Source organism: Malaclemys terrapin, chromosome 1, assembly GCF_027887155.1.
Source record: "Malaclemys terrapin pileata isolate rMalTer1 chromosome 1, rMalTer1.hap1, whole genome shotgun sequence".
NCBI classification, from domain to species: Eukaryota; Metazoa; Chordata; order Testudines; family Emydidae; genus Malaclemys; species Malaclemys terrapin.
Window position 1 is genome coordinate 110,736,478 of NC_071505.1, and position 23,160 is coordinate 110,759,637.

A 23,160-nucleotide genomic window follows, 5' to 3' on the forward strand; every position below is an offset into this window, starting at 1 on the left:
GGATCTTAAGGACTAGCTCGATTGCCAAACATGACGTGCTGGCGAGACTCGTCAGCATTCTCCTCAGCATTTCAGGCTCCATTTCCCGCAGACCGAAATGGAACACAGACCGCGCTGCACAGAAACCGTTGAAAGATGGCATTGAAAGATGATGCCAAATGTGGACGGAAACACAGGGATTGCTGGGATGCGAAGCGATGCATCACGGGGCGTTGGGACAGGACCCAGAATGCCCCGCACCCCCTGCCCCCTTCCCACAACCCACGGCGCCAGAATGGGAAGAGGTGCTCTGTGGGATAGCTGCCCATAATACACCACTCCCAATGCCGCTGCAAGTGCTGCAAATGTGGCCACGACAGTGCGCTGGCGGCTGTCAGTGTAGACAGACTGCAGCGCTTTCCCTTCTCAGCTGTACGAAGACAGGTTTAACTCATAGCGCTGTTCAGCTGCAAGTGTAGCCATACCCATAGGTCAGGCAACTGGCAGCATACAGGGACTTCTCATCAGAGCAGTGTAAAAGGGAGGTTCCTATAGGTAAATAGGGGTCAGAAATAAATGGGGACCCAAGAAGGGCACTGGGACAGCCAATGGACAATTATTTTTCACATAAACCAGGAGCCTGGGGGCTGCTGGAGGGCTCGGTGCATTTTGGTGAATCTGAGGTAGTTGTCTTTGTTAGATGATTGAGAGAAGAGGACAAAGAACCAAACACATATTCACCAGATTGCATCAAAACTTCTTCTGTGACTGCCGGTTCCCACAACCCCAGATAATATGCAGAATTGTCCCTCTGGGGGGAAAACCTTGAAATGTCAGTAGCTACCTGGTTATTGTGATTTAATAACCATAATTATTAAGATTTCATCGTGCAGCAGCCAGGATAAAGTCCATGATAAAATGTTATGAGATGCTCAGAGTTAAGCCCCCAAAGGTGGCGATGAATGTGTGGGTTTCTTGGTAAATAAATGAAGGATTCCACGGATGGAATCTTTCTGGGTCTATTTGAGAGAGGCCTTGAGCTGTTTGAATGCAAAACACTCCTCTTGATCTCAAGAAGTGATGTAAGCTTTCTTCAATAGTTTAGTTCATGTAACTGTTTCTCCAACACAATGTCATTTCTTTCAGCCATCGCATGAGAAGCAGATTTTCCTCCCTCCGAGTACTGCAGAAATATCCAAATCTCTTTCCTTTCAAACAAATTGTAGCATAAAAAATTCTACACCAATATATTTTTAACCTTAAAGTAGTTAAGTTGCTTAAATCAGCTTAGCAAGGTCCAATACTTTTAACTCTATATATTCAGATGTTAGTATCATGGCAACCTGCCAAAGAAAGATTCGTCACCAATGCAGGACTTTCTTTGTAGCATGGTGTCAGCCCTGGGCTAGCCATCCATGACGCTGAGGAGAGGTACACGCACTCCCCTTCCCCTCAGAGTGCATGCACAAACGCACGCACACAAGTATGGCACATGCACAAGCCTGTATACACATACTAAAACCCTTGTGTAAAAAGTCCATGCACAGATACATGTCTGAAAACCTGCATACAAATGCAGTGCACACACAATACAATAATGCTATGAAGACTTTGCACTTCTAACATGCTTTTCATTTGCAGATTTCACAGGATTTTATAAAGGAAGATTAGAGTCATAATCCCCATTTTACAAATAGGGAAAGGAAACAGAGAGAGGTGATATGACCGGCATGCCACCCTACACTAAAATATGTATGTGTGTGTACAGTGCATACGTATACTGCACGTGTGTGCATAATAGTCATTGCTGTGTAAGCCTTTGGAGTAATATTATACATAGCCAGTGTAAGGGGATAGTACCAGTACTATATAGAAGTACTAGGAACAGTAAGACAAATTGGTTCTTATGTATAAAGATGGCCAGAATGACACATCTTCACTCAAGTACTTCAGACATATCACAGAGCATCAGTGCTACAGCCCTGCCCTAGGAGGATGTTACACACCCGCATAAAATAAGTGCACCTCTGAGGCGGCTCAAATTTGTCCCAGCAACCAGACTGGTCTCCAGCTGCCCCCGGAGATCAGAAGCTGTTTTTATACCATGTTTGCCTGCTCCTTCTGGGAGCTGAGGAAATGGACTAGAGCCTACAATAAATAATAACACCTACCTCTTATCTAGTACTTTTTATTTTCAGATCTCAAAGCACTACACAAAGGGGGTCAGTATCATTATCCCCAATTTATCAAAGGGGAAACTGAGGCACGGGGAGGGACATGACTCCTGTCTCTGGCTCATGGTCACTGAGCAGCAGGGCTGGCTCCAGGGTTTTCGCCGCGCCAAGCGGCGCAAAAAAAAAAAAAAAAAGCCGTGATCGTGATCTGCAGCGGCAATTCGGCGGGAGGTCCTTCGCTCCGAACATGAGTGAGGGACTGTCCACCGAATTGCTGCTGAATAGCTTGACGTGACGCCTCTCTCTGGAGTGGCCGCCCCAAGCACCTGCTTGGCAAGCTGGTGCCTGGAGCCGGCCCTGCTGAGCAGGCCAGTGGCAGAGACTTTAACTCGGGTCTTCTGAGTCCCAGTCCACTAGGCTATTCTATACGCTTTAAGAACAATCCTTTTCTGTCTGTGAGCCCAGGTCCATGGGAATGATTCCCAATATGGCTTGGACCTGGTGGTGAAGTGAGATTTTGCATCTACGGCAAAAATCAGGTCAAAGAAATATTCCATGCAAAAAGTACAATTAAAGCTCTGTCGTCCCCCAGACAAATGATATCTCTGAAAGGTGGGGAGGTGGGTGTCTCTTTAAGGGAAGAGACTGGTGCTGGTTACGAGAGGGGATAAAGGAACACTGAGAGAAAAGGGATGATGAATGGCAGAGTGGGGACTGGGGCACTAGTAGCAGAAGAGGGAAATAGACAGTGAAGGGCAGAGGGTCGTTGAGGGCAGAGGAGTATGTGGGTAAAGGGGTACGAGGCATGGGGGAAACACTTACGTTTCCAGTGGTATCTTTGCCTGGGACTTAGCAGAAGGCAGGAGGCAGCTGAGTGAGAGGAAAAGCCACAGAATGGCTCCTGGCACCATCCTCCAGGCAAAGACCATCAGCAACAGGACCAGTTGTATAGACATAGAGATTCCCAGCCACGTTTGCCACTTTATGGAGGTCCCAGCACTGTCCAGACAGGCCCCAGCATGGTATCTTGCTGGGGAGTGGGGTTGGGGAGCAGAGTCCTGGGGACACTTAAGCCTGCATGCTGCTGCCACCCTGTGCCGTCAGTCCGCACCGTCCCAGTCCAAATGGAGAAAAGCTCCACTGGGACTGCACAGCCTCCCACCTAACAGCTGCAGATAAAAGTTTGCAAAGAATATGCTGGAGTTACTGAGAGGGGAAACTCGGGAGAAGCTGCCCCATGGCTGCCAAGGTGATCACTGGGTCCCGTCTAGCTTATGTGCCTTGCAGGAATGGAAGAGACTTGAGGGAGCTCTGCAGCAACAGCATCTACGTAATCCACTGCCGGCCCTTTAATCCCCATGCAAAGCAGCAATAGCAGCAGATTTAGGGAAGTGGAGTGGGATAAAATCACCCAGGATTACTCTGATTTCTGAAGACAGGCCTCAGCTCGTCCAATCAGAGATCAGAACAAGCTTCCTCCAAGCCTGTTTTAAAGGGACAGCATCACCTCTTCTAAAAAGAGTCTCCTGACCTTTGATCCCTATTGAACAGCACTTGCTCCTCACTTGTAGAGGATGCATGTAAATTGCCCTGGCATGTTTTCCTCTCTGCCAGGGATCATTTCTCTTGATTTTCTTTTATGTTCCACCCTCTCTCTCCATCTTCTAGGAAGTACTAAACATACAAGCCAAATCCTGTTCTTCGTTATTCCTATGCATGTGACCCCAGTAAGTCAAAAGGGTTGCACAAGTGTAAACGAGAGGCGAATTTAGACTGGGTCAGAATCTGATCTCAGTTATACTGTTGGATTAGTATAAAGGATGACTATTATTACCTAGTGTTTGTATTAGGGTTCCACCCTCGAGGTCTCAATCAGAATCCCATTGTGCCGGGAACTATCCAACCAAATCTCAGATGCAGTCCCTGGACTAAAGAACTAAATAATATCTAGGCAAAAAATGAACTGAGGGAGGAAAAAGGACAACAAGAAGCAAAAATGGGATCAAAGAAGAACCAGGAAAATACTGGACACTTAATCTGATCTGACATCTGTGAATGTGAAACTATCCAGACAGCTACCCACTAATTTGTATCTGGAGATTGACTAGTGAGTCCAGAGAGACCTACGGTTGTAGTAGATAGCAAATTACATACTGTTACGAGGGTCACACTTTATATTAATGTTTAAGTTATAAATGATTTTAAAGGGTTAAGAAAAGACTACTAGATGTTATAACCATGTTACTGACAGGAGTAGTAGATAGCTAAAAGTACATCAGCAAAACATATTAAAAGATCGTTAGAAGCAACCTATTGACCGGCTGGACTGCAGAACAATGGATTAAGCTTTTATTAAAACATCTATTAATAATTTATTAACCTGTCATAAACTATTTATAAATGGAACTTGAATATAAAGTGTAACAATTATGAGCATAGCATGTAATGCCACACCAAGCATTTCTCAAATGTATATGCAGGAGGAGTCATCTGCAAAACGATAGAGGTAAAGTATCAGACACAGGGCAGGTGTAAGATTGTTTGCAGACTTGGTGCCCACACATGTAATGGGATTAGAGAAAAACTAGAGCAAATACAGAGAAGAGAAACAAGGATTAGAGGTTAAAATATGTGATGAGCAACTGAAAATTTTAAACAGGCGAGGATAATTAACCACGGTGATCTTTTACTTAGGGATTTAGTGGATTCTCCATCAATTGACATCTTTAAATGAACAGTAGATGTGTCTGTAAAAGATATGTTATAGCTCAATGTGACGGGTTGTGACTCACCACTGCAGCGCCTCCTGCTGGATGTCCCAGGGATCAGCTCTGCTAGCTAGTATGCCCTCTTCTGGTGGTGTCTCGCCCACCGTCACCTCTGCTCCTGGACCCATGTCACCCCAAGGACCGTGGCGTCCTCTTCAGGACATAGCCCTCTGGCTGTGTCACACTCAGTTCTCCCCCATTCTGGGGGAACAGCAGTCTACTGCCCAGCCACTTCCTCAGTGGCAATTGGGGCGGGGAGGCACCCAGGCCCGCCCACTACTCTGGGTCCTGGCCCAGGGACCGTGTAGATGGCAGCCACATGCTGCATCTCCTCCAACCTCTCAGTCTTCTTCCCTGGGCCACTTCCCCGCAACCCCAGCACCTTCTCCACCCTTGTCTCAGGGCCTTAGCATGCCAGCAGTCAGCCAGAAGCTCACTCTCGCTCCCCTGAACGTGCTTAGCACTACTCTGTCCAAGGTGCTAGCTGCCCTCTGCCTGCAAGGCAGCCAATCCTCCTCCCTCCCCGAGCTCCAGGGAGTGGCTGACCTGCTCTGCCCTGCGGCTCTTCTTATATGGGCCTGCCCGACCCTGATTGACTGTTCCTCGCAGCCCCTCTCCAACTGGCTATTTCCTGCACAGCCTCCCTAGGGTCCTCTACAATTGACTGCCTGTCGCGTAGCCTCTCTAGGGTTCTATTAACCATTTATGGGCTAGTGTGGGGTAGGCGCCCCATCACACTCAACCACAAATTAATGGCTAATGGGAACAAGAATATGGAGGTAGAAATTACCACAGCTGAGGTGGAAGTCAAACTCAAACAGTTTAATGGGACTAAATTGGGCAGGCCCAGATAATCTCCATCCTAGAATATTAAATGAACTGGCACAAGAAATTGCAAGTCCAAGAGAAAGAATTTTTAATGAATCTGTAAACTCGGGGGTCATACCCTATGACTGGAGAATTGCTAATATAGTTCCTATTTTTAAGAAAGGAGAAAAAATTGATCCAGGAAACTACAGGCCTGTTAGTTTGACCTCAATTGTATGCAAGGTCTTGGAACAAATTTTGAAAGAGAAAGTAGTTAAGGACATGGAGGTCAATGGTAATTGGGATAAAGTACAACATGGTTTTACAAAAGATAGATTGTGCCAGACCAACCTGATCTCTTCTTTGAGAAGGTAACTGATTTTTAGACAAAGATCTAATCTACCTGGATTTCAGTAAGGCATTTGATACAGTTCCACATGGAAAATTATTACTTAAGTTGAAGAAGATGGGGATTAGTATGAGAATTGAAAGGTGGACAAAGAACTGGTTAAAGGGGTAACTACAATAGGTCATACGGAAAGGTTGTACAGTCTGGAGGGAGGTTACTAGTGGAGTTCCTCAGGGATTGGTCTTGTGACCAATCTTATTTAACATTTTTATTACTGATCTTGGCATAAAAAGTGAGTGTGTGATGATAAAATTTGTGGATGACACAAGTTGGGAGGTATATCCAATACGGAGGAGGACCAGAATATCATACAAGAAGATCTGGATGACCTTGTAAACTGGAGTAAAAGAAATGGGATGAAATTTAATAGTGCAAAATGCAAGGTCATGCATTTAGGGATTAATAAGAATTTTTGCTATAAGATTGAGACTTTTCATCAGAGAGAGGAGAAAGACATGAGTGTATTGGTTGATCATAGGATGACTAAGAGCTGTCAATGTGATGCAGCCGTGAAAAAAGCTAATGCAGTCCTAGGATGCATCAGGCGAAGTATATCCAGTAGGGACAGGGAAGTGTTAGTACCTTTATAGAAGGCACTGGTGAGACCTCATTTGGAATACGGTGTACAATTCTGGTCTCCCATGTTTAAGAAAGATGAATTGAAACTGGAACAGGTGCAGAGAAGGGCTACTAGGATGATCCGAGGAATGGAAAACCTACCTTATGAAAGGAGACTCAAGGAGTTTGCATTGTTTAGCCTAACCAAAAGTAGGTTGAGAGAGATATGATTACTCTCTATAAATACATCAGAGGGATACATACCAGGGAGGGAGAGGAGTTATTTAAGTTAAGCACCAATGTGGACCCCAGAACAAATGGATATAAACTGGCCATAAACAAATTTAAGCTTGAAATTAGATGAAGGTTTCACTCCTTTGATGGTTAGAAGCTCTGGAGCAGCCTCCCAAGGGGAGCAGTGGGGGCAAAAAAACCTAATTGGTTTCAAGACTGAGCTTGATAAGTTTATGGAGGAGATGGTATGATGAGACTGCCTGCAATGGCGTGTGGCCCATGGGTGACTGCTAGTAGCAAATATCTCCAACAGCCGGTGATGGGACACTAGACTGGGAGGGCTCTGAGTTACTACAGAGAATTCTTTCCCAGGTGTTTGCCTGGTGGGTCTTGCCCACATGCTCAGGGTCTGACTGATCTCCATATTTGGGGTTGGAAAGGAATTTTCTCCCGGGTCAGATTGGCAGAGACCCTTGGGGGTGTATTCACCTTTCTCTGCAGCATGGGGCACGGGCCACTTGCAGGTTTAAACTGAGTAAATGGTGACTTCTCTGTAACTTGATGTCTTTAAACCATGATTTGAGGACTTCAGTAACTCAGCTAGAGGTTAGGGGTCTATTTCAGGAGTGGGTGGGTGAGGTTCTGTGGCCTGCAATGTACAGAAGGTCAGACTAGATGATCATGATGGTCCTGTCTGATCTTACAGTCTATGAGTCTATAAAGAATAAATCTTGCCAAACTTGATTGCTTTTATGATGAAATTATAAATATAGTGGATGCAGAGAAAGCAGTAGATAAATCAGATCTGGATTTTAGTCAAGCATTTGATGCTGTGCCTCTCAAAGGGCTACACTGTGGTATGAATGCTCCAGCCCTGAGCAGGGGGCAATGCAGAGCCCAACTGCCCTAAAAGGAGCACAGAGATGATAATATCTCAGAGAAATACACTCTCTCCAGGGCTGCTGCTTATGTATGGAGGGCAGGAGGTGCAATGAACTGCATGCATTAGAACGGAGCAGACTGGACCCAACATACTGGCCCCACTCTGGCTTATTGGGGAGGGAGGGAGGCAGAAAGAGGGGCCAGATCCCCACCTCCTCCTGTCCCTGATTTCTGTATCCTGCAGGAATGAGCAGTAGCATAGGGCAGAGCTGGAGCGAAAACATCTACATTTGGAAAGATTGAAAAAATTGGGGAAAAAATTGATTTTTTTTCTTGAACCTCCCCCAGTTATTTGACCATCTATAGAACTGGCTGGATTTTTTCATATTTTGATGACTAATAAAAAGTCACAGAAAAAAGTTGCCTTTTTCTGGGCAACATTTCCTCACTCTTTTTGCAAGGAGCTCTAGTGCAGGAAGCATTGGGACTGTTATTGTGTGAGGTTCCTGTACAGGTGTGCTAAGTGGGTGATTCTTTTTCCTCACTCCTTCATCTATGTCAGGGGTGGGCAAACTTTTTGGCCTGAGGGCCACATCGGGGTTCCAAAACTGCGTGGAGGGCCAGGTAGGGAAGGCTATGCCTCCCCAAACAGCCTGGCCCCTGCCCCGTATCTGCCCCTCCCACTTCCCGCCCCCTGACTGCCCCCTCAGAACTCCCCCCATCCAACCCCCCCTCCTCTTTTCCCCTGACCACCACCTCCCGGGAGACCTCAAGGTCCGGGCAGGACAGTCCCGTGGGCTGGATGCAGGGCCGGCTCCAAGCACCAGCTTAACAAGCAGGTGCTTGGGGCGGCCAAGGGAGAGGGGCGGCACTTGCGGCAATTTGGGGTCGGCAGGTCCCTCATTCCCTCTAGGAGCGAAGGACCTGCCGTTGAACTTCCGCCGCCGATCACGGCTTTTTTTTTTTCCCCCAATTGCCGCCACGGATCGTGATCGCGGCTTTTTTTTTTTGCTTGGGGCGGCAGAAATGCTGGAGCCGGCCCTGGCTGGATGTGGCTCCTGGGCCATAGTTTGCCCACCTCTGATCTATGTATTGCCACTTATAATCTGGACCCAATTTAGTCCAGGTTGGTTTAGCTAAAAGAACTGCCATGTGCTTTGAAAACTATCCAAAGGACTGAAACAAAAGATGATGAGAAACAGCAATGGACCGAGTTGGGAAGATGATTCTGCTGATAATCTGTGTTAGCTCCCATTTTATTTAAAACCTTCAATAGTGAACTAGAAGAGGGAGTAAGCAGCAAAAGAATGCAATAGAAAGGTGAACTGAAAGTACTATTGAGACTAGACCAATAATAAAAAGGAACTTGGAAAAGGTTTGATTTGATAACTGTATGTATAGTTATTTCTACGGTGCTCAGTCACTACAGTCTCTGAGCACCTCTGACACACAATGAAGCAATAACTAAAAACAGATTCAACAAGGTGCAAAAAATGAAATTGAATTCTGAACAACTGGTGAAAAACAATCCAAAGCAAATATACAAACTGGGCTGGAGAAACCTGGGAGGGTGTAAGAGACCTAGCAATGAGAGTGAACAGCAAATTAGAACTAAGTTAGCAACGCACCGTGACAGCCAAAAAGGCCAGTGCAATTCTGAGCTGCATTCACAGAGGCATCACAGCAAGGAGCAGAGAAGAAATATCCCCTCTCAATGTAGCTCTGGTATGACTGGAGTTGGGACATAGTGCCAGGCACTGAGATACAGAGTTCACTTCTAGGCACTTATCAGAAAGATATTGACAAATTAGAAGGTGGTCAAAGAAAAGCAACAGGCATTATCAGAGGGTTGGAGTAACTGATATACAAGAGGAGATTATTAAAGAAGCTAAATATGCATTGCTTGGCTAAGTAATGGCTATGGGATGACACGGTCATAGTTTACACCTGAATGGAGAATTATGTAGTGTTACAGTGGGATATAAATAAGGAGAATGGGATGAAATTAAGGAAGGGAAAAATTAGGTTGAATATCAGAAAAACTTTCTTGAGTGTGAGCTCTGCTTGGCCATGGGATTGCCTCCCTAGACACTTACTTGACCAGTGCACAATTGGCCCTTATGCTACATTTCCTAGTATTGGGGTCTCTCCTCTCTACTAGCTGGCGAGTCTGGTGGGATAGAGGATATGATAGTGTGCTTGATGGCTGAAGGAGAGGAACTCAGTGAGAATTTGAGGATAAAAGACAGGGAGGAAATAAGTGAGGGTGGAAAGGAATGGGGATGGAGAGGAGATGAGAGGGGGTGTTGTTAAGAAGACAAGTTAAGGAGTTAAAATTGGATGGGATGATAAAGTTAGAAATGGAAAAGACCATTAGATCATCCAATCCATCTCCCTGCCAATGCAGAGCTGTTCCCTACAAAACATTTCTAGCATTTTGTCCAACCTAGTTTTAAGTGTTCCAGGAAATAGGTCTTTTAGCTCTTCCTTGGGGAAGTTGTTGTATGCTCACTTGACAGCACACAACTCGGGGGCTAGGGGGTGAATGAAGCCTGTTATTTTAAAATCTAACCAGGACTTCTGGTGTCCTGTAAGATGCGACCCAATTACTAAAATACAGGATGATGCTGATTTTTTGCATGATAGCCCTGAACACTGCAGGCCTTTGGAGGGGCTCATAAGGGTGACTCTCCGAGTCCCACTCTTCTGTAGATACAGGATCAAGGGGTGAGGAGAGGGTGTCCATGTTAGCCTGCTTCCCTTTCTGGATCCATTAGGATCCTGTCATCTGACTGGGAATGCTGAATAACCATGAACATCAATGTAAGATAGCGTGTTGTCTGTGATTAATAAGACACTTCTATTCTAGTTTTGGATGAAACATTCAGGCTTTAAATAAAAATTTGAAATATTTAATTTTAGTTTATTCTACTTTGGTGAGACTATTTTCCATCCTAAAGGAAGGATGGGAACTATCAGCAGAGGAAACAGTCTTTGGGTAGGTCACAGCTGATACATTGCATTGCTGTTGAGATCATCTTCAAGTCTCTATCATTCATGCTATCTCACAGCAGGACTAATTAGATGAAGATCTCGGTGTGAAAGCTCCTTGGCAGTGTCCCTTTAAAGCCCTGCTCCAAAACAGTGCTTTAGCATCAGCCCAGCAAACTGTCTTCAGAAATGGTTCTTGCAAGAGTGATACTAGCACAGTGCCTCTGGCCTGTCTCAAAAGGCCTAACTTCCATATACTGGTTTGGCAAGCAGTCTCGTAGGGCCTTGCCCACACTAGAAAAACGAGCGTCCATATTACAGCAGCTGCCAGCAACAGTGTAGCTATGCTAATGATAGCTCTGGGGTAGGGCCTCGGGTGGGCTCCTGTTAGACACAGAGAGGTATTTTTACCATTCTGTCAGGCAAATCTTCCAAGCAGGGTCTCAAGACATGATGGTTAAAAATTCCAGAGCTTGTCTAAAATAGCAGCTTAGCCAATGCAGCCATGGCTTTGCTGGGTGTTGCTGTTATATGATGCCGATTGTTACAGCCCAGGAATGGGGTCCAGGAAATCTGGGTTCTATTCCTGGCTCTGCCACTGAGTGACTGTGAGACCTTAACCTCTCTGTTCCTCAGTTTCCTCCTGTGATATTAATCTCTTTGCACCTCAGTTTCCCACTATAAAGCCAGGGAGGATAATACTTCCCCAACTCACAGGAGTGTTGCGAGGTTACATGCACTAATGTATATACAGCATTTTGAGAGACTTGGATGGATGGTACTATAGAAATCTGAAGTTGTACTATTAAAACACGGTTTCTATGGCCAATGGAGGCAGGGCCTAAGAGATAATGCTCACAGAAAGACTGTGATATGACAGTATATGTCTGATATAACTCTTTGCCATGTCACAAAAGTTCATTTAACATGGGGAATACAGCTAAAGATCCAGCCATTATTGATCGTTCAGCAGAACAAATTCATCCCTGTGTAATTACTGGAACAAAGGAATTGCCATACTAACTGAGAACAGTGGCCCATCTAGCCCAGCGTCCTGGTAGTGACATTAGTCAGTACTGGATGCTTCAGAAGAAAGTCAAAGAAATCATGTAATAGAGAATGATGTGAATAGCTGGACCATAAAACATCACTGGAGTTAACCGAGGCTGAATTTAACCTTACATGTTCATTTCAATCTCTAAATTCCACCCTCTCTCTCAGTTAGCATCTGGCTCCAGATCCATTCTTCTGCAAACTGCATGATTTTACGACTGTTTATAGAAACAGTCATATAAAAGTTCTATTAATTAATGCCTGTGGCTGGTGCTTTTTTTTTTTTTTTTTTAAACTTCTCTCTAAATTTAGGTTTGTCTAAATATTCTGGGATAAAACAGGCATTTTCTTGCTCAGAGCATTTTAAACACACAGCATTCATCATTGTTCTCAGCAGCAACGGCAGCAGCAGGAAACCCAGAGCAACCAGAGTAGGAGACATCAAGGGAGAGCAGAATGCACAGAGACTAAGGAGCAGAGAAGCATCTCCCCACTGTTTATGCAATAGAATAAAAGAAATAGTGAAAGCAGATATTTGATTTTTTAGAGAAATCTGGGCAAATGGCAGCTTTCCTATCTGCTCTAAGAAAGAGACCCGAAAAGAAACCAGACAGTGTCTTTATCTAACCACCCCCAGGAGCTAAACGTAATCTTTTCCACTTCATGACCCAAAGGAACTCAATTAGTAGGAAGACAAACAGAATTTTAAGAGGGATTAAAGTCTCCCATGTGGAGGTGGCTGCTCCAGAACAGTTCTTTCAAGTGGGGTTGTGCTGCCTGGTGGATGATGCAAGATTGTGGCCGCATGGAGAGGCACTAGAATTGCACGGCACAAAGTGACTAAATAAAGGATGCCGCTTATTCTGTTGATCTCCAAGACCACCAAGATGCTTTACTAAATGCATATTGCTCAGTGTAAATTGCATGGCCAAATCCTGTTGCATATTCAATGCAGGATGTGATGACCTTGCTGTGACGATACACTACAAATATCTCCTCTTCCTACTCAGTGTGTTAACTACCTCTTAGGCTCCAGTCAAGATTTCACCAGGTTATAAGAACAGAGGGAGCTGGACCAAATTCAGGCTGCTCCAGCAGGGATGCACGAATAGGAGGAAAGAGCACACAAACCACAGCTCTCCTGGTGCTCTTGTGTAAAGGAGGGCCATATGTTGGTTGCAGGTCCTGGAAGTGAAAAGTCACTTTCCCTTTCAGTCTCAGTTTACTCACCCCCCTACTTGTGAGGATTCAATAGTTAACATCTGTACGGAGCTTTGAACATATAAAGTTCTATATAAATTCTAAGTATTATTGCTAAGGGAGGTAGTGCAGTTTAGTGGGCAAGGTGCTGGCTTGAGGGAGACCTGGGTTTCTATTCCCAGCTCAGCAATTGACCTGCTGTGTGACCTTCACCTCCCACTCTTTGTCTTGGCTATTTAGCTAGCAACCTCTTTGCAGCAAGGACTATCTCTAACTCTGTGTTTGTACAGTGTCTGGCACAATGAGGCTCTGATCCCAGTTGGGGCTTCTAGCACAGCTGTAATACAAATCAGAATATGAAGAATGGGGGACATGTCTGAGCAGGATCTCTCCTCTCAGTTATCATTCATCCTTTTAAAATTTCCAGCTGATGTTGTTTTCCCAAAACCCTTCTTTTTCTTCAATGTTTTCCCTTTTCTCATTCAGCCTCTCTTGCTCATGCAGGTTTACATTTACTGTTCACACCTTCCCTCTTTTTATCTTTTCTTTGCCCCTATCCTTCCCATTCCCTCTTCCTCACACTTTTCTCTCTCTCCTCCATGACTCTCCCACTGCAGCTCTTCTACCCTTTCCAGGCCTCCTTTGACCCTCTCTTCTCTAGTGTACCTGTCTTTTCATCCTCCGATTCACCATCCTTCCAGTACTATGGAGGGATGGTGAGGGTCACTGTCTCTCCTGCAGCAGCTTCTGAATGACCAGGGAGCACTCTGAGGAGTTAGTGTCTCCTCCAGTGCTGTTGCTCAGCAGCGCCCACTCAGGCCACTGTGGGCATGTCTACACTGCAATAAAACACCCGCAGCTGACCTGGGCTTGCAGGGCTTGAGCTGTGGGCCAATAAAATTGCAGCATAGATGTTTGAGCTTGGGCTGATGCCTGGGCTCTGGAACCCCATGTGCGGGGAGGGTCCCAGATCCTGGGTTCCAAGCAGAGCGTCTACATTGCAATTTTATAGCCCTTCAGTCTAAGCTGCACAAGTCAGCTGATCAGGACCAGCTGCAGGTGTAGACATACAATGTAAACCCAGGGTTAGTAGAACTCAAGTCAGCAGACCCTTGATTTGTTAACCTAGGACTTGAGCATCTACACTGATTTGAAAGTCCAGATTAGGAATTGTAGAACCCTGGGTCCCAGCCTGGGGCTCCAACATTTTATACTACATTATGTGCGCCTGAATCCAACCACCCATATCCCAGACTTCCTAGCGTCCTCCCAAAATGTGGCTGCTCTAGCCCTTTGTTCATGGTACAGTGTGTGAAAACTTGACTGTCCACCAAACTTGTCTCTCCAGAGGACAGAGAAAGTTGGCCTGTGGGATTGTGGGATACTTTTGGTGGACTCCCAGAGCACGCATCCAGTGGGGATGTGTCTACACTGCAAAACAATAGGGCTTGGACCCTGGGTCCCAGCTTGACTCAGGCTCAGACCCTCCACCTCTGTGGGGTCCTGGGACCCTGTGTCTGATCCCTGAGTTAGCACGATTTGTGCGTAGGTGGAAGGGTGGGGGTTAGCCTTGAGACTGAGTTCGAACCTTGGGCTGACACTGCAGTATAGAGATACCCTCAGTTAGTGCCCCAAAATTGGAAGATGAGCTCTTTAGCCTTACCGCGAGGCAAGAAGTCTGACAGACATCTGCTTTTTTCAGTGCCCAAGTTCTAACTGATCAGCATTGCCTAACAAGAGCCTCTGCACAACCACTGGTTCCGGCGAGCTCTTGCCAGGTACGGTTCTCCACAACCACCATATTACAGTATGAGAGTGAGAGTACTGCTCTGACTGCACACTGGCTAGGTAATAAGAGCCCCACAGATCTTGCAGGAGGGTCTCACCCCAGGCGCTGCATTAGCCTAGCACAGGACAGTTCTCTTCACTAAAGAGCATCCATAGGAACCCTCGTCCCTGGCAATGAGAGAAAAGATCAGTCTAGGGCTTCAGAGAAGGATCAAATTGCTGGGTGAGCAATAGGGAAAGGTCCATTTGGTGGAGTGCCCACCGGGGGGAAAAGATCCATTTGCTGTGAGGGCAGGGGTCAGTTTGCTGCGGGGAGTGGGCCAAAAGAGCTAGATGATCAAACTGAGGGGGTGAGGGAGATACAAATTGCAGGTCCAGGGGTTAAAGAAAGAATAAATTTGCCTGAGATTGGGGTGGTGGGAAGAAGATCAATTTGCTGAAGGGGGCTGCAGAGGTAGAATGTAAATGAGCTGGGAGGAAGAGAACAGAGCATCAATTGGCTGGGGATAGTCACAGGACTGAGTAGGTGGGAGGGGTTGTACAGGGTGGACTCAGAGAGGACAGCTGGGGGCAGAAAAGGATGGATAGAATGTGTGAGAGAGGGGTGGTCAGAAGGTGAATTGGATACCAGAGAATTGCTTGGCAAGGGTGAAGGGAAAAGGATGGACTAGGGAGTACAGATTTGACAGTGGTGGAAGAGGAGAGAGAATCAGTTGAATGGGGAGCCCTACTAAGGGTCTCCTAGTCTGGAGTTCCTCAGATTTTGAGTGTCCGTCCTGAGACCACATGCGCCCGATTTCTAGAGGTGCTCCTTCCACTGCCTGTAGCTGGAGTGGTGAGTACTCAGCACCTCTGACAATCAGGCCCTAGGTGTCTCAGCTAGGGCATTCAAAATTAGGGTTACCATATTTTGTGCCTCCAAAAGGAGGACACTCCACGGGGCCCTGGCCCCGCCCCCAGCCCCGCCCCCTCCCCCGCCCCAACTCCGCCCCCTCCCCAAAGTCTCCGCCCCCTCCCCTGCTTCCCGCGAACATTTAATTCGCGGGAAGCCTGGGCAGGTAAGGGGCGGTGTGGGGGGAGGAGGTGCGGCCCAGGCTGGCCCCCCGGCGGCTCCAGCCTGGGTCGGCTGCGGCCCTGGGGTGCCGGCCCCGGCCCCCGGCCGACCACCCCCGGCCCGCCCAGCACTGCCAGCCGGCCCCCGGCGGCCCAGCACACCCCCCGGCTCCCGGCCCCGGCGGTCCAGCGCACCCCCCGGCTCCCGGCCCCGGCGGCCCAGCGCACCCCCCGGCTCCCGGCCCCGACGGCCCAGCGCACCCCCCGGCTCCCGGCCCCGGCGGCCCAGCGCACCCCCCGGATCCCGGCCCCGGCGGCCCAGCGCACCCCCCGGATCCCGGCCCCGCGGCCCAACGCACCCCCCCCCCCCCGGCGGCCCAGCTCCCGGCCCGACCCCCCGGCTCCCGGCCCCGCAGCCCAACGCACCCCCCCGGCGGCCCGGCTCCCGGCCCGACTCCCCGGCTCCCGGCCCCGCGGCCCAACGCACCCCCCCGGCGGCCCGGCTCCCGGCCCGACCTCCCGGCCCCGCTGCCCAGCGCACCCCCCCGGCTCCCGGCCCCGCGGCCCAGCGCACCCCCCCGGCGGCCCGGCTCCCGGCCCGACCCCCCGGCCCCGCGCACCCCCTCAGGGGCCCGACCCCGCGGCCCCGGCCCGGCTCCCGGCCCGGCACCGCGCGCCCGGCCCCGCGACCCCGGCCCAGCCCTCCCTCCCGATTTTCCCGGACATGCCCGGCTTTTGGGGGATTTCCCCCCGGACGGGGATTTGAGCCCCCAAAAGCCGGACATGTCCGGGAAAATCCGGACGTATGGTAACCCTATCAAAATCATTGGCTAGTTTTGAACATTTGGCCTTGATATTTATAAAGCACGTGGAGGACCTCAAACACAAAAGCCATAGTGATGCAAAATGCAATTCAAAAACCGTTGAATCTGAGATTTTTGCATTTAATTTGCAATTCACAAAATGCTGCAATTTTGCCAGTAGTCTCGAAGTCATGATCTGTGACATTTCATGATTTTTTCTTGAAAATAGGACTGACCGTTTTTTCCCCACAGAAAACCTTTAACATTTCAAACGTTTTAATTGGCTGATGATCGATTTGAACGTGTTTGGAGATAAAACTGGCCTTTAATAAAATGTCACAAAAAGAGAACTTCTGAGCCATGGGAAAGCCTGGAATGAAATAGTCAATCATTTTTTCATTAATATTTATGAAAACATGTTTTTGATTTTTTGCCAGCCATTAGTTATCTCTAAAGATATTGTGATGGGTTTAAAAAGAAAGGGAGGAGCAAGAAAGATTCCACATCAAATTAGAACAGTTTTTAGAGTCTCATATTTTGGTCCCAAATTACTCAACAAAGCACTAGAAGTATTTCCCTGACCAATGACAATGAAGCTGGTTGCTTGTGAATGGACCTCAACTCAGGACCAAAAGTACATTTGGGAAAGATTGTGTGGTAGCATCTCTTCTTGACCTCTAATTACAATTCAAGTCACTTCCCTTCTCACCAAGCCACTTCCAAATCTGTAATTAGTAAAGTTACCTGCTAGCTTTCATAACGAATGCTCTCTCCTTCCTTCAGCATCTGACAGTGTCTCTTGCTTTTCACAGAGATTGTCCTTCCATTGCCTGTTTTAGCTGTAACTCTGCCCTAAGAGGATTAAAATAGAAATCATGTTCTGTACTGAAGAATCATTAAGCACCTACTTGGATTTCCTTCACAAAAAGAGTCTAAGGAGGTTAGAGATCAAACCAGCATATTTCTTGCAAGCAGCTCATATTATCTTTGTAGCATCTAGGGTATGTCTACATAGCAACTAGACATCGGCGAGTGGCCTGTGCCAGGCGACTCAGGCTTGCGGGGCTTGGGCTGTGGGGATGTTTCATTGCTGTGTAGACTTCCAGGCTCGGGATGGAGCCTGTGTTCCAGGACCCTGCAAGGTGGGGAGGGTACCAGGACTCGGGCCCAGCTGAGACTGGAGCCCCATTGTTCTAGACGTTGTATGTATACATGTAGGAGACAATCCCTATTCCACCTTATAGACCGACAAGAATTATTCTAGCCAACAGGGAAGAGTGAGCACAAATCAACTCTCATATTACTAGACTATATCACAGTGTACATGTCTTAAAAATCAATTTATAGCAACCTCACTTATATGGTGTTCTCTTCTGCTGTTGTCAACATTTGTGTAGCGTGTATGACAGTGAATAAAAAAAGAGAGTGACAGCTCAGAAAACCACTCAACTTGATCAGGGATGGAGCAGCCTACAGCCCCCTTCAAAGAAATCGAGGAAATGCATTCCATTCAGTCTGACTTGAGCTAAAAATAATTAAATAAAAATGTTATTCCCAGTCATGCCCTCTGTCCAAAATCATTTGCTCTGGTTAAAAACACACATTCCAACTGCCTGCCTTCTGGTAAGCACTGCGTCAAGATTGAAGTTAACATCTTTCCAAGCCAGAGGCTCCTGAAGTTTTTGAGAGAAGCCAAATAGTTGTGGCCTCAGGGGAATTCATATGAAATCTGACGTACACAAAGCAGGCAGCCTGGCACTGGAATCTCATTAGCAATGGTTGTTCGCTGTAGCTCTGACCTTAGTGTAACTCTCACTCCAGTGATGTTGCAGTTAATTGGCATTTCCAGTATGGAATGATTCTCTGTTCTAGCTACAACTTAAGATAGGCTCCATTCTGCTCTCCAGGCTCCACTCTGCTCTCTAGGTCTGTAAATCCACTACAAAGAAAAGCGTTACCTGTATTTTAATGTACAGTATTACATTCTGACAGCTACTAAGCTACTTTATGTCTGCACAGGAGTCCAGCTATCAGACTAGGCAACAGCAAAATGGGTGTGCTGTTTAGATTACACACAAAAAATTTTGATGGAACATTACTGCTCTGAACGGTTACAACAGCTATTAAACTGTGCTGTCTGTTCATTTTCAATGTCTTACTTTGCAAGAAAGGATGAACACATCTAAGAGATTGTGATGGATGGAGAGTGAGCAAAGCCATTCAGCAGAGAGCTCCTGCCTGGGGAATGCTGGCAATATGCAGGTTATACAGAGAACCCTCAACCCCTCTCTCCCCCCACCCCCACCCTAAAATTAACATTTTTAATTGCTATCCCTCACTGTTAAGGTGTGTGGCAGCCTCTACTGGCACAGATAATGCATAACCGTGTCACGTACTGTATATGCATATGATCCAACGGCTGCAGGTTAAAGCGAAACAAATTCATACTGGAAATAAGGTGTACATTTTTAATAGTGAGGGTAAAAAATTGAAACAATTTACCAAGGGTCATGGTGGATTTTCCATCAGTGACAATTTTTCAATCAAGACTGGACGTTTTTCTAAAAGATCTGCTCTAGGATATAGTTTGGGCAAATTCTATGGCCTGTGCTGTACTGGAGGTCAGACTAGACAATCACAGTGGTCCCTGCTGGCCTTGGAATCTATGAATTGTGATCCTCATGCATTGAGAAAAGCTTAGCACATCAATGAAGACACTTAAAATGCAACCAATGGCCAGGTGGCAAGTGTAGCTAGTCCAGGTTATAGGATCACAACTACTTTCCACTCCTCACTTTCCTTCTATATGAGATTATCACAACAATAAAATATGGTATAAACACATAGTCAACAAGAGAATTCACTGCTGCAGGAAGCCATTGCATCACACGTGACAGCTGGATTTTTAAAAGGCCTGGATAATTTTATAACATACACAAACTTAGTATAATTCATTCTCAGGTTTCAGAGCATAAGGTTATCATCTCAGGGTATCAGGAAGACATGTTACATCCATATGCAGCCATCCATTGGCTAAAATCACTATTATTCTGGGCCATGGGGTTTCTCTGAAACTGCAATTATTGGTAACTGACAGGAGGGATACTGGACTTGATAGACCACTGGTCTGACCCACTATGACAAACTTATGTTTCTATATACAGATTCTTCCCTTTTCCATACAAATTTTCATTTGCTCTTGTCTGAAATGCCTGAAGCAATCACTCATCTATGGACAGACCCATCACAAAGCCTCCAAAACTCCCACAGAGATGCTGCAGTCACCTGGCAGGAAAAACAACAACATAGGGCCCTACCAAATTCACAGCCATGAAAAACATATCACAGACTAAGTTCCCTCTAAGCTGCATGACCGCGCAGCAGCCTATTAAGCGCCGTACAGGCGCTCAGGGCTGCGGTGGGGAGAGATGCTTCTCCCCCAGTCCCTGACCTGCCATGCTGGCCTCCCCTGGCCCCAACCCAGCCCAGCCCCGGACCTGCCACGGATGGGGAAGAGGCGCCTATCATGCAGCCCCAGCCCCAGAGCTGCTGTGGCAGGGAGAGGCACCTCTCACCCCCAGCCCAGTTGCTGCTGCGGGGAGAGAGAGCTGGGGGGAGTCCCCTCTCCCTGTCATAGCCCCGGGGCAGCCTGCACCCCAAACTCCTCATCCCCAGCACATAACAAAATTGGTGCACATAACAAAATTCATTCCACACATTCATGGGAAAAATTAGAGGGAACACTCGTCATGGACTGTGAAATCTGATCTCCCCCGTGAAATCTGGCTATTGTAGGGGAGACCAGATTTCACAGAGTTGGGCAGCTGGAGAGCAGTGGCTGCTGGCTGGAAGCCCAGCTCTGAAGGCAGTGTTGCTGCCAGCAGCAGTGCAGAGGGTGGCCTAGTATGGGGTGGGATCATCAATTCGGGGGGGGGGGGGAGAGGGGGCAGGGCTGGCCTTAAAGGTGGGCAAGTGGGTGACTGCCAGGGACCCATGGTCCAGGGGATGCTGTGGTCATCCTCATCCACACACACAGCCAGCCCAAGGCCCCTTTAACTATCAAGCGCTGGGTCTGAAACCGAGGAGAGGCAAGGCTGAGGGTGCCCCAGCTGGGGGCTCCTACTGTGTGCAGGGCTCCAGCTGCTAGTCCCGGATGGGCTGGGGTAGGACAGACCTCCCTCTTCCTTTGCATGGGCCACTCCTGAGGCTGGGTCAGACCCATCTCTGGGAACCAACCTCGGCTGCAGGAAACTCCACGGATACTGGCTGGGAGTTTGGTAGGGCCCTATTTATAAGGCCTAAGTGCAACAGCAGCTCTATCAACAGCAGGAATCACATTAGGGACCCTGAGAAATTGGAGGAGAAAATGGTTACTAACTTTCTGTAATTGTTGCTCTTAAGATGTGTTGCTCATATCCATCCTATGCTAGGTTTCCATGTGCCACGTGCACAGTTGCAGAGCTTTTTCCCTTAGTGGTATCCACAGGGCCGACCCTAGTGCCCTCTGGAGCCCTGTGCACATGTGTCAGTATAAGGGGTGCCACCGACTCTGCACCCTCTCAGTTCCTTCTTGCCAAGAACTCCAACAGAGGGGTAGGAGGACGGGTCATGGAATGGACATGAACAACATATCTCGAAGAACAATAGTTACGAAAGGTTAGTAACTGTTTTTACTTCTTCGAGTGCTTGCTCATGACGATTCCATGCTAGGTGACTCACAAGCAGTATCCCTGGGAGGTGGGCTCAGAGTTCATGGACACGCTGATTGCAATACTGCTCTACCAATACTGGCATCGTCACGGGCCTGCTGGGTGATGGCATATAGTGGGACACGAATGTATGAATAAACGACCATATTGTGGCCCTGTAGATGTCCTGGATTGGCATCTGCATGAGGAATGGTACTGAAGAAGCCTGGGCTTTTGTGGAATGAGCGGTCACGATGGCCAGAGACTGAACTTTCGCCTGCTCATAGCAAGCTTGAATGCAGGCGGTTATCCAGGAGATTTTTTGGGATGACACCGGTAGTCCTTTCATCCTGTCTGCCACAGCTACAAAAAGTTGTGTAGACTTGTGAAAGAGCTTAGTCTTTTCGATATAAAAGGCCAGGGCCGGTCTAATGTCTAAAGTATGTAGCCAACATTCCTCATTGGTGCTGTGAGGCTTTGGAAAGAAGACAGGCAAAAAAATGTCCTGGTTGTTATGGAACTGCGACACCACCTTTGATAGGAAGGCCGGGTGGGGGCACAGCTGGACCTTGTCTTTGAAGAACACCGTATAAAGGGGTTCTGAAGTCAGGGCTTTGATTTTGTAGACCCTTCTGGCTGAAGTAATCACCACTAGCAAGGCAATATTCCATAAGAGGGGCAATAGTGAACAAGATGCCAGCGTCTCAAAGGGGGGCCTCGTTTAAGTCCCATGGTGGAATCAGGAGCAGGTTTAAGTCCCATGGTGGAATCAGGTCGTGAACTTGCAGGTAGAGTCTTTCCAAACCTTTGAGGAACCTGATCGTCATCTTGTGGGAGAAGGCTGATCTGCCCTGGACTGGATGATGGAAGGCAGAGATCGCTATAAAGTAAACCTTGACCGACAACACAGCCAGACCCTGGTGCTTCAGGTGGAGCAAATAGTCCAAGATGGACTGCAGGGAAGACCGAGATGGAGAAAGATTCCATTCAGAGTCCCAACAACTGAAATGTTTCCACTTAGCCAAGTAGATAGCCCTGGTGGAGGGTTTTCTGCTACCTAGCAAGACTTGCTGGACCTGATCTGAGCCGGCCCACTCCTCAGGGTTTAGCCACATAGAAGCCAAGCTGTCAGGTGTAGGGAGGCAAGGTTTGGATGAAACAACTGGCCTTTGTCTTGCGAAATCAAGTGGTGGGAGCTCTAGTGGAGTTTCTACTGAGAGGTCCAGAAGCATACCGAACCAGTGCTGGCATAATCACAATGGAGCTATCATGATATCCTTTGCCTTGTCCCTCTTGATCTTTAGGAGGACCTTGTGAACGAAGAGGATCGGTGAAAAGGCATACAGCAGTCTGCCCGCCCACGAGAGCAGGAAGACGTCGGACAGGGAGCCCTTGCTGAGCCCATGATTTGAACAGAATTGGTGGCATTTCCTGTTCTGTCTGATGGCGAACAGGTCCACCTGGGGAGTCCCCCACTTCTGGAAGATAGCACTGACTACCTTTGGGTGAAGAGACCACTTGTAACAAGAGGAAAAGGACCTGCTGAGGTGATTCACCAACGCACTCTGGTCTCCCAGGAGGTGTGCCGCCTCAAGGTGAATGGTGTGGTTCACACAGAAGTCCCACAGTTGGAGGTCCTCTTGACACAGGGCTGATGAACGAACTCCCCCTTGCTTGTTGACATAAAACATCGAGACCATATTGTCCATCAAGACCAGCACGACCTTGCCAGAGAGCTGGGGAAGGAACACCTGGCAGGCCAAGCATATAGCC

The 23,160-nt window shown here is 47.6% G+C and overlaps 1 protein-coding gene across 1 annotated transcript in view; it reads right to left on the reverse strand.

Annotated features, from left to right (window-relative positions):
• The window catches only part of CACNA2D4 (calcium voltage-gated channel auxiliary subunit alpha2delta 4), a 158,341-nt gene extending 155,277 nt beyond the window's left edge, over positions 1-3,064 (reverse strand). Inside the window, exon 1 of the mRNA XM_054016077.1 lies at positions 2,976-3,064. Coding sequence (XP_053872052.1) covers positions 2,976-3,064 — 89 coding nt within the window. The remainder of the gene's footprint in view (positions 1-2,975) is intronic.
• Between the last annotated feature and the right edge of the window lie 20,096 nt (positions 3,065-23,160).